The 12,319-nt window shown below is 38.8% G+C and overlaps 1 protein-coding gene across 1 annotated transcript in view; it reads left to right on the top strand.

Annotated features, from left to right (window-relative positions):
* AGMO (alkylglycerol monooxygenase) overlaps nucleotides 1-12,319 on the top strand; it is a 193,593-nt gene that overhangs the window by 77,752 nt on the left and 103,522 nt on the right. Inside the window, exons 4-5 of the mRNA XM_086468160.1 lie at nucleotides 2,977-3,080; nucleotides 8,990-9,085. Coding sequence (XP_086324286.1) covers nucleotides 2,977-3,080; nucleotides 8,990-9,085 — 200 coding nt within the window. The remainder of the gene's footprint in view (nucleotides 1-2,976; nucleotides 3,081-8,989; nucleotides 9,086-12,319) is intronic.

Here is a 12,319-nt window from a genome sequence, read left to right as displayed (position 1 = left end):
TTCTCATTCAAATAGCTTTTCTCATCTTGCTTCAAGTTACCATCATTATGAATGACGAAGTGAAACCACAGCTCTTCCATAAACACATACATTTCGATTTGTGTCGTGGGCAGTCAGCTGTATTCCTTGAAGAGTGCTTGGTCTGTTTTTTACATTTGTGAGGTGTCTTTTAGGTGTTATGATTGTAATATTTTTAATGTACTAATGCTTACAGACTGAGTTTTGGGGAGATCTGTTTCACACTAATTCATTGTTATTGTTTTGCTTCAAAGAAAAAGTTATTGAAGATCAGTTTCTTCAGATAAATTTTTGAGACAAAAATTATTTCCTATATTCAACTCTACCTAGTTAGCCAAGGAATTTAACATAATCTGTGCCATTGATGTCAGCAAGAATAGGATTAAGGAGCAGGATTTAATTTATTTAGCTATAACAGAATAAGTCAGAAATAGCTTTAGCAGTTAAATTACTTGTGACAGAATTGTTTGTTTATGTCCCTAATATTCCTGTGGTATACTTTTGAATGATAGAGCATTTAAGCTGACTTGCGTATCTGAAAGATTAACATTTTACCAATATTCGGTTACATTATTCTATATTCTTGTTAGTGTAAGAGGCAGTTTAACTGAAAAATGAATGCTAATAAAATGCCTTTTTAGTAATTCATTTTGAAAACCATTTGACCTTAACTACAATGAAAGTAGACTGTAAAAATCATCATAGATTCCCTTCCTTGAACTTTTCACAATGCTGAAAAATGACTGAGGGAAAGAAGCAAGATCCAGTTACTGTACCCTGTTTGCACAGCTGTACTTCATTGAGTGGAGGCTTGTGTTACACACAGTTTGTGATAGGAAGTGAATGCTTTTAAAACAACTAAGGAGACAGGTCTTTAACCTCCACCTTTTCAGATGCTTTGTTCACTCATTTAGCTTCTGTCGAGGTCTTGGGAAACATTTCAAATACAAATTATTATTGAGTGCTGAAGCTCACCTGAATAATTCATCTCCTAGTGAGCTCATCAGGCAGAGATGCATTAAGATGTTGTTGGGTTTTTTTTTTGAGAGAGAGATCTCTAATTCTTGGTATAGTGACCACTTGTTCCTTCAGAAACAAATGCATTTAAAGAAGGAAGAATTCTCAGATTGAGTGTTAAGTGTTTTATGATAGTTGAAATTGCAGTTTTAATTCAGCAATTGTAAGGATTTTCAAGGACTTAGAGGACATTAAAAAATGATGTTGTCATATAATTACCAAACTGTCAAAATGAATTAGATTTAAAATTCTCAGTTTCTAGCATACAAGACTGTTACCTCCTGTTACAAAACTATCTAGTTCCCTGAAATGTTGAAAACACCTGGAGATTCATTAAGAGGATTTTGTGGCATTATCAGATCATTCTCTGAATGTGATTCTACTGTCTGCCGAAGGCGCTTCTCTGGTTGTGCTGGTGGAACAAGTCAGTGGCAGTGTGACTGTGCAGCTGGCAGACAGCCAGTTAACTTGTAGTTTCTGTAACCAACTGAATCTTGATGCATGCTTCATCCCTTGAACTACATGTCACCCTAAATTTAGGTTTATGCTAAATAGGCATTAATTTGTCTGTGTTAACCATCTGCTTTCTCACTTTGCTATAATTAAGGTCATTCTCCTAACTGTACATCTGATGGCCATGAACATTTCTGTCTTAACCTCCCCTTTATGACTGTCCAGGTATCAACATATAATGCAGAGAGGCCACCCAGAGCTGCACTTCATGAGAAAATGACATGAAATAAAATCAGGATGTTGAAGTATTCTTCTTCACTGCCATGCATTAGAGGTGTTGTACCTTCAGAGGACATGGCTGTCACTGTGTCCTGGTCTGGCTGGGACAGAACCCCAGCCCAGCCATGCCAGGCAGGCCATCAGCAGTTTGGTTCAGCCAGGGCAGCTGACCTGAGTGAGCTGCAGGGGTCGCCCATCCATCATGTCATGGTCGTTATAGAGGGGGAAGGTTTGGTGAGGAGAGGGAGCTCCTGTGGTGGTCTTCCCGCTCTTCCTCTGGCTTCTCCTGAGGACTGCTCTCTGGTTGATGGTGACAACTGGGTGTTCGCTTGTCTGAGTGTAACTCTAAATGCCCGTGTTGGTGCTTTTTCATTAAATCTGTTTCTCTTTTCTCCATGGGTCTGCTCTCCTTTTTCCTGATTTCCCTCCCTGGCTGTTGAGGGGTTGTTGGGTGACAGAGCGACTGTTACGGTTTAGCCCTGGGTACAGGCTAAACGTGGACACGCTAGTTTTGCCCTTATTCCAGCAACATTTTTTGAACACAACATTTTGTAACCCAACAGAGCCACTGCTCTCCTTTGGCTGGGTCCAGAGTTCCTAGGAAGTGGCCATTTGATTTTTCCATTTGTCACTAGTGGGCAGGCAATGGCTGTGTTTTGTGGTCTGTGGTACAAGTGGGCTTGAAGATTTACATGTTCCAGAAAGCTGTAAGAATAACAGCAGACACCAGTTAAGTTGGTTAAATTTGAAGCATAAGATTTTTGGAACGCTTAGTGTCCCCTTCTAGTCTTGAAATATAACTTCAGTAAACAAATGCAGGCATGAAAGTATCTCAGTCCTTGTCCCTCCTCTGAGCCCCATATCAGAGTTCGTTCTGACTCATGTTATCAGGACTCAGCTCGGGCTTTCTGGCTGTTTAACTCTCATCTCGCACATCCTTCTGCTCTGCTAGCAAGGATTTTAGCTCCTGCCACAGCCTCGCCTTCCTCAGCATGAAAGTTGTGCTGACTTGTGTCCCCTTACTGACATTGAACCCAGCCTACCCAAACTCAGCTCTGAGCATTAGGTTTTATGACCTGCTATACTATGGTAAAATAGCAAAGCGTAAGTTGGGGGATTAGTTGCTTTTAGCTTAAGAAAAAGGCCTCGGGAAACAAACGTTGCTTTGTTCTCTAGTACATACCTCATTAGAAATTATGTGTTTTGCAGAGGTTAATATACTGTGGGCAGCACACCAGGTTCATCATAGTTCTGAAGATTACAACTTATTCACAGCCTTGAGACAATCTGTACTGCAGAAATACACCTCCTGGGTAAGTTGCACAAGTTTTGACAAACAAATTAATATCGACAAGATTTAGTGAAAGTGAAAACTTTCTTTGAAGAAAAACTTAGAAATTTTTGAAGATGTTTGACACTAAAAGCACAGAAATTGAAACAGAAGAATCTGAGAATCATAAGCTTTAAAAATATTCATTAATGTTTTTACACCAAACTGGAAGAGAGATATAGCAGTTAAGTTTGAGAAGGCTAATTGTAACCCTGCATTTATATTTTCATAACTTTTTGAGTAAAATGGGAGAATTTTTTTCATTCAGTTATTTGTGCATAAGTACAGGAAGAGATCGACGTATAACGTAACTACTCTAGAAAATGTCCCTATAACTGCAAGGAGCAGGGAGAGGAATCATTGCAGAAGATTGCTTTGGACGTGCAAATGTATCTGTTTGTCTCTGCTCGTTCATGTCATGTGTCAGTACTCCTGTTGGGGCAGTATGCCACAACCTAGGGTTGTTTCAGACATAATTTATTTTGAATGATGAACTGTGTACAGTGTAAATTGAGTACTCACAGATTTAAAAATGTGTATTTCCAAATACGTTCATAAATGTAACATGCTATTCAGTGTTTAATTTTGGGCCCAGGGTAACTGCTGATTTTCTCTGTTGTGCTCTCATGTTCTCTCTTGACTCTTATTTTTTAATTCAGATTGTAGTTTGGTTAGTTGTTGTTTGTTTTTTATAAAGGAATAACAACTTCAAATTTTGAATTTTCAGAATTAGAGTTCAAAAGCAGTATTCAGTGTGCTTTTATATACATAAGATGTATAAATACTCCCCTCCAATGAGCTGTAATACTGGTGGTGGAGAAAATCCACAGTCCTCTGGTGATCTTTACGACTAAAATGACTCAAAGCCAAAAGTGCGTGCTCACGCATGCAGATCTGGTGTAACTCCATTAACTTCAGTAACATTAGTCTGGATTTATGCTCATGTAACTGAGTGTGGACTTAGCCTGTTGTTCATAACTGGTTTAAGCCCATGATACTAGATGGGATAAAGTGCTAGGTTCCAAAAAAAAGGACTAGTTCTTCTGTAAATAGTGAAACAGATAGTGTTTCTTCAATTTGTTGCTTAAAGTCTTCTGTGTAAATTCTTGGTTTTTTTTTTTTTTATTCAGAAAATAATAATCTGATGTTAGTAGGAGTGCCTCAAATTTAAATGACCATAATGAACAATAGCGGAAGGGATGCATCTCTGTCACAGCTCTGCTTCCTAAGTAAATACTGCCATGTTAAAGATTTAACCTTTGCGCATTTACCCACTGGGACCATATGTGCAAATGCTTAACAAAAACAATAATTCAAAAAAGACAAAAAGCCTGTGTGTACATATGGGTGTGTGCATGAGCACTTTGTCTGCCTGTGTGATTTTGAGGATGATACCTCAGAGAGCATAAAGGAAGGCCAAGACGTCTGGCAGCCTTAGTTTCTGATGACTATCTTCAGGACCACACTGGTATCACTTGGCAAATAATAGATGTACATTTAAAATTGATTTGCTTTGAGCAAAGGGAAATTAACCTAGGAATCCATAATACTTTTGTGTGCAGTATGTTTTTCACCAAATATTTGATATTAGCCAAAACGTCTTGATAATGTATATATTGGTTTACCTCCTGCCAGAGCTTTTGAGAGGTATGCCAGTTATCTTTCTCCAAACCCTTACTGTGCATGAACACAGTTCTTGCTAATTCTTACAGCACTGCTGTTTTTTTGGGCTGCCAGACTTTTCTAGAACCCCATGGGTGCATCTGCCTCAAAGCTGAAACTTGGTGAAGCCTTTAGTTAATCTCTGAGAGTGATCTGATGTTGCTGAATGTGTACTGTTAATGCAGTCTGACATCCAGTTTTGTGGAGGCTGTGAGAAAGTTGTGGTGGATGGTGTGGCCTTGTGGCACTGTTCTGCTGCCAGCTCTGTATGTGATTTAAGTGAAACATTATAAGATAAATAAATCAACATATCAATCTGTGTGGGTTGTGCTTGAGCTGATTGAAAAGATGTGAGATGAAAGAGAAGAGAAAAACATGCTTGGAGTACAATCAGTGGCGTGAGATGCACTCCTGAACTTGGAACCGAATGTGTATTGCTTCATGTTGTTTGCACGCACAATGTTTCTGTTATTCCAGTGGAGGGGACATAGAGAAGCAGACCTACTGTTAATGAGACGGTTTTAAAGCCCATTTTGTAGGGAAAAAGGGGGGGTGGGAGGTGGGGGAAAGGTGTATTCATTTTTAAGGTGAAATCGGCAAGCTAACGCTATATAAATGTTGCTTCTGATGAAGCCCTTGGCTAAAGTGAAATTGTGACGGAGTTGCATATACACCTTGAAAAGCTACAATTTAGTTTGAGTACCAGTTCTCAACTTCCCTCCAGGAGTAAGATTTAATTGCAAATATTAGTTCTATAATAATTTGATAGCTTTAGACTATACGTTTAGATAAAGGGTTGGATTATGTCTTAATGGTGTAAAAGCAGTGGAAATATCTGTATATAAATCTGGAAAGGGAATAGGTAACACTGCTCTTTTCAGCACTGAGTCACAAAGTTCACTTCTTACCTACTGAGGCGTCTGCCAGGTCTGGGATCTGTAAGGGATGGGGTTTGTATTATCCCTGACTCCTGCAGAATCCTCACAGCAGTGTAGCTCGCACAAACTAGCTGTCGGCCGCATCGGCAGGTGGCCCCGGAGACCCAGCGTGGAAACAAGAGGGGCTCAGTGCAAGGAAATTCCTCCCTCCCGCTAAACCTCTGGAGTTTCAAATTTGTCCCTTTCTGTAGTGGAAGCGTTTAGAAGCTTTGACTTCCAAAGGAGAGGGAGAGAGGTAAAGCATGCCCAGGCTGGAGAGCGTGCAGCGGACACAGACCCTTCAGAAGGGGCAGTGCCTGGCGTGTGAAGGCACACAGCGGCAGCCCCAGATGTTAAATCCCTCTCCAGTCCCTCGCTGAGTGCCTTTCCCATCAGGTTATCAGTTATTGCGGTGTGCTCTCAATCTTTGTTGCTGAATCCACAAGTGGGAAAAGATCTGTGAGTGTGATAATGGTTTTTCTGCAGTTTGGACCAGAAATTCCATCCGAGAGCCAGGAAAGCTTTTCCTCTACAGATTAGTGAAAGCTGGTACATTTCTGTGAAATGTTTTGATTTGGTGAATTGGCATTTCCAGTGAAAAACTGTTTAGCTTTTTTATTTCTTATTTTTTTTTTCCTGACTGATGTTGTTTCAGTGGAACCAAAAATAGGAGAAACCGAACCTTTTGCATGGGAGAGGTTCTCATTCCTCCCTATGGGCTCTGCTTCTGTAAATGGTCTTTGAAATCCTTTCTGTGCAAAATAAAGCTTATATTGCAAGGAAGCATGAGGCAGTTAGGAAAGCATTCTCCTTTGTCAATGTCAAATTTACCTGTAATTTATATAAAATTTCCCTCGTCTCACTACTTAGCAGGGAAATCTTAGTACTCATTGTGAGAAGTAGATTAGAAGATAAATATGAAGATGATCCTTCCTTCCCCTCTGAGTCGTCTGTAAATACCACCAAATTGCCCCTGATACTTTTAGGGGGAAAAAGCATATAATTTTTAACCCCGCTTTCATTTCTGCAACCACTTCCATGAATAATCTGAAAACCATCTGTTTTGGTTTGGGTTTTTTTGGTTGTTTTTTTTTTTTTTTTAAATCAACTTCCTCTCCATTCCTTTTAAAAAATTTCCTGCTCTTATCGTGCCATTAGACAGGTACAATCAATAATAAGAGAAAACTGCAGTAGCTTTACTTAAATGTGGCCATGTGTCCTACTCCTTCATTGGCTTCTTTGTAAGATAACCTTTGAGAAAAACCATTCCAGCCTTCTGGCTGTTGTGGGATAAATATCTCTCAGCCTTTTTTTTTTTTTTTTTTTTTTTTCTGTAGCTTGACGACTTTTAATAATTAAATACTAAGGGGTTCCAGGTTAGAGGAAGGAGGAAAAAGGAACTTAGAAAAGAGATTGACTCCATGCCAGTGTTTAGGGCATTTCTTTTAAAGCATGGGAGGCTTCTACTACGTTTCTGTTTCAGAGCATGGAGAATTGTGGGTTTGAAAGTCGCTCTGCTGTTTAGTAGTGTTCTGCGGAAAGCAGTCTGATCCGCATTTTTTAGTTCTTAAGAAGTCTCATGCCCACCTGTACTCCAGAATTTCATGCTTAAATGCCTCATCGCCCCCATGGCATTTACCAGCTCCTGTCTTATGTAAGAGTCGCCATGATTTTTTGTGAGTTTGCTTAGATGGAGTGATTCTTAGGGAATGCATGTGCAAATTTCGCCTTCCAAATAAATTTTTCTTTCTTTCTTTTTTTTGTTTTGTTTTGTTTCGTTCTAGAAATATTATGGAAACACTTCAGCCTTTGAGGATCAGACTGATTAAAATAGCTATTTACGTTATTTCCCTCAAGTTCCAGAAGCTCAGCATAATCCTTCTACCACCTTTGAATTCCTTTACTGCTTGGGAAAGAACTTCCAAGACATTCAACCAGAAATGCCCCATGTGTAGTTTCTGGGGCAGCTGTGATCCGTGAAGCCTTTGAATGTACTTTTTGACGTCACAGCTGCCCCAGCCCTAGCAGCTGATACTTCAGTGACTTCAGGGCTTCTTTCTCATGCTTCAGTCGTTGTCTGGCGTTGAAGCCAGCAGAGCGAGCTGGGATTGCAGGGCCATAGTCCTCCACTGCCTCGTGACAGTGAGATAGGGCTGTGGTGACTTCGAGAGCAGCAGTCACATCATGGGGGATGGAGGTGCAGGTGTTCCACAGCCCCAGTGTGACATCTTGCCTGTTGCTTAGGCCTTTAGACAAAAGCTGAGGGAATCTTGGGATCAAATGCTCCACACAGACCTACGCTGGTGGAATTCCTGGCTCAGGAGGCCTGTCATGGCTATCGGATTGCGTTCTCTGATGCTCAAAGGTTTCATTTTTGTGAGAAGGACAATAGGAATTTGAAAATGTATTTTTCTAATTTTGCTGTGTTTCACAGGGAGCTGTTATCTGCTACCCAGATTTTCCCTGGGTGCCAAAGAGGTTTAAAGTTTTGAGGATACCTCCGCTACTTTTGGGTTTAGAAAAAAATATCTGTATTTTAGGGAAGGGTTAAGGTCTTAATGCAGCTGGTATAACACAGTGTCAGGTAGAAGTCACCAAAAAAAAAACCCAAAGAGCCTTTTTCTGAAGAAAGTGGGCTGACTTTTAGCACAGAAGGTCTTGGAAGTCTTATTCTCTTGCTCAGCCAGTTAAGCAAATAATAGTGAAATACTGGAAGTTTACTATGTATGTAAGATACCAGTATCTTTCCTAAGTAAGCAGTTTTCTGAAACTGTTTTCATGCTAGCACATCTTTAGAACTCAGCAATTTATCAGGGCTTCAAGGGAGATGCCGTGAGGAAGTTAGGGTGAGAATTTATAATTAACTTTGAAAGCCAAGTAAACTGCTTTGCCCTTATGGTGTTCACTTAGGGAGTTCAGATGGAAAAGCTAAAGTGTTATAAATTCACACCTTGCTTACTCTGTGATAATTCTCCTCTATAAGCAAACCCTTCGTGTCAAGAATATGTTGCTGGCTGCTCTGTATAATACGCTGAATAAACATCTAATCTCAGGATTTCTGAGTTCTTTGCTTGATTTGTCTGCTTGCTCAGTATGACTTTTGGGAAATCACTTTTGCATCAATTTATGTCTCATTTACTGTAGCACAGCTAGGAGTAACATAATCAGTATCTATTTGTGTAGGGTCTACATTGTGGAGGTATTAGAAGAAGCAATTATCTTGTGCAGTGCTTTGAACTCCTCAGATAGCACTTCTTTACATCATAAGTTTAGAATTATATGTCTAACACCTATTTCCTTTCTTATTTTTCAGATTTTCAACTTGCCCATGGCTCTCTTCATTCCCCCTTCGGTGTTTGCTGTTCATCTACAGTTTAATCTACTTTATCAGTTTTGGATACATACAGAGGTAAACCAGGTTTTTAAGCCATACCTAAACAGTTAGCCTGGAGCAGTGTCCTGGAAATCCACTAGCAGCTGATTTATTGTGTAAGAAAAATCTTTGTCTGACTTCTTTAAGGAGAAACATCTGTTCATTTTTATTCCTTTTTCTGAATATATATTGCTAAGTTTATAAGAAGCAATGAGGCCAGTTGGTCCCAATTAGATTTTTTAAAAAAAAGTAACTGTAAAGAATAAAAACTTTTTGCTATTTTAATACTATATTTTCCTATCTTGCAGCTTATTAAACATTGCTGGCAGATACTGAAACTGATTTAATTTCTAAGATAAATATTTTAGGGAAAAGCATCCAAAACCCAGTGCTTCTTAAAGATCATTTAGAGTTGCAAATGAAGTTGGATATTATTTCCTGCTTAGTGCAAGTAATTCTCCAAAGAAAAATTCTCTTTGATTCTCTGATGGCTATTTGTTTATGGTGGCACCTATTTATTTTGTGAGTGCACAGACCATATCTATTTTACATATATATATGGTTAATAACCCACTGTAATTAGTAAGTAGTTTCCCACACTTCTCAGGTGGTTCAAGAGCCTTCCGCCCTCTCCCTCGCACTGCAGTAGAGGTGTTTAAAGGTATCCCATGTTATATGTCAGTAGCATAATTCTCAGTAGCCCCTAGTGGGCTGTGGGCTAATTATCTCTACAACACTTACTCCTTTGATTTTTCTGACTATACAGATGCCTTTTTCCCTCTGTAGTTTCATTATGCAAGCTATAGGACAATTCTTTTGGAAGGCAATTGTATTTTCTTTACCTGCTATATCAGGTGACTGTGTTGCTTAAATTACAGTTTTTATTTTTCTCTTTTCTCTCTGTTTTCTTAAAAAAAAAAAAAAAAAGGAAAAGCTACTTAAGGCGACTCAGTAGCAAACTTCTGTTGTTGAAATTTCACTCTGTTGGGCACATTTCTAAACTCATTAATACATGTCTGATGCTCTGCAACACCACATGAATAGGAAAAGCCTACAACAAAAAGTCACAGAGATCACCAGACCTGGGATAAACACAAGCAATACACGATTAAGCTTGTCAAAATGTTCTGAACAAATTTGAACGCTTTGAAATGATACCAAATTAATATTCTGGATCATCTGGTAGCAAAGTTTCTTTGACCATGCCTTAGGTTCCCCAAACTGGTTTTGCTGTGTTTTGCCACGAAGAAAAATACAATATGCTTCATCTACATTGTCTCTGCTGTCTGAAGCCATTTCTTCCTTAGCTGAGAGATGTCTGACAGTCTGCTGCATAGCAGTAACTCAGTGAGTCTCAGCACTGGTGCCACAGTGTGCGTCTAAAGTTTCTGAAGTGAATTTCAGAGGCTTATGAATGCCTACATCCCTTTAAAGCGCTAAATCCTTCATAGGGCTTAAACGGAATTTCCATAGAGTATGTGCAATGTGCCAAGTTTAGATGCTAGTCTAAACAAGAACGAATTTCAGTCTCAATGAAAAGACAAGCACTGCTTACTATTAAATTATTGTGCCAGTAGGAAAACAATGGATCTTTTGTCCTGATCCAGTTGATCCAATCATAGATCTTTGTTTACAAGGAAGTGATTCTTAATGTTGATATTGTTGATTTTGTAGCACAGCTGAAAACACTTGAAATATGTTGCAGTCATGCTTTAAGGTGAAAAATGATGTTAAAATAGAAATAGGATTACACCATATATTAGCAGATTTGCTGCTTGCAAGGTCATAGCAGAGAAGGGAAAGAGTAGCAGCTATGGCAGCCGTGCAGGTTTATATTAGCCAATATTTTTTGGTGAAATTAATAAGATGTTTCACCATTATACTGGCGGGTTTTTTTGCAAGAACTATTACAACTTAAGTGTTTAAAGCTGTGACATCTCTATTTTTTTTTTCTAATAGTCCTTTTCCTGAATTTTAACAGTTCTAATTATCTTACACAGATTCTAGTAAAATGAAAATCCTTTCTGTAAATCTCAGTTTCCAGCCGTTTCTAAACATATGAGGTTTGTTTGGGGCTGGAGGCCTGGGGTTCTGTGGAAAACGGCATCCTGTCTCAGTGACTGCTGCTAGCCCTTGCTCTGAGAGCTCAGATTCATCATCCCCCAGCAGCTCTGGTGTCCTCTGGGAGCCCGCGGTGGGTGCAGTGACAGGGTGGCAGTACATGTCATTAGGCATCTAGTAGAGATATGCTTCATTACTTCTGTTCTTGCAGTGCAAGATGTAATAGTTTGCTTCTAAAATTGATAAGAAAAGTGAACTTTTTCCTCAGATTTCTATTGCTTTTAATTGGTATCGATGTTTCTTTAGACAAGATTTGGTCCCGTATTGACTAGTCAATTTTTTTGGAAATTGTAACTTCACACCTTTTAATTACACATCCCTGTCTTTCAGAAACAGAAAATCTAGTAAGCTACAGGAAAAAAAAAAAAAAAATCTCTTTATAGGTGATTTTTTTCATAGTACTGAAAAGCTTAATAAAAGGGTATGCACAATTTATTGTTTTATAAAAGGAAAAATACATGGCATTTAAGTAATAGGAAAGAACGAAAGTATATGAAAGTTTCTGAGGGAAGGTGTTTTGTTTTGGGAGTCATTTGTATTGAATTCAGTAATTACAAGTGAATGTCATGCTGTGCTGACACTTTCTATGCCATGTTTCAGCCTAGAGCAAAGGTTTATAGCCAAAGTATGGTCCCTGATATTTTCCTATACTTTAATTTTGAATGTGTCAAGTGTTGTTTCAACTGACGCTAAGTTTCCTGCGTTAGAACTTTGACTTTCTTCAGTATTTGTTACGTTAGCTTTTGTCCAGCTTTCGTACCAGCAGATCAGATGTGGTCTATTTTATTTTCGCTCAAGTGGCTCATATATTCCTGTGAAGACAGTATTCCAAATCATCAGGATCTAAAGCACCCACTCGTTGTATCTCAGTTGGACTTTTTATTTCCTGCATACTTGGTACGCATTAGCTTGTGGCCTTTTATATAAAATAGTGCAGCATTTTAAACACCATAAATAGTTTATAAAGATTATACTGTACCATTCTTTGGTGGTAGAGATCTTTTATTATTACTAAAATCAGAATGGGCTACTGATCCAGGAAAGGCATTTCTGTAATAGAGGTTGGGAGTGCTAGAGAGAGCATGACTTTGTGACTAAAGTTACACATTTACATTTAACTACGTTCTCCCCTTACAAGAATTTTTTCTG

This window comes from Leptosomus discolor, chromosome 7 (assembly GCF_034619465.1).
Source record: "Leptosomus discolor isolate bLepDis1 chromosome 7, bLepDis1.hap2, whole genome shotgun sequence".
NCBI classification, from domain to species: Eukaryota; Metazoa; Chordata; class Aves; order Leptosomiformes; family Leptosomidae; genus Leptosomus; species Leptosomus discolor.
This window is presented reverse-complemented; position numbering and strand designations above follow the sequence as displayed.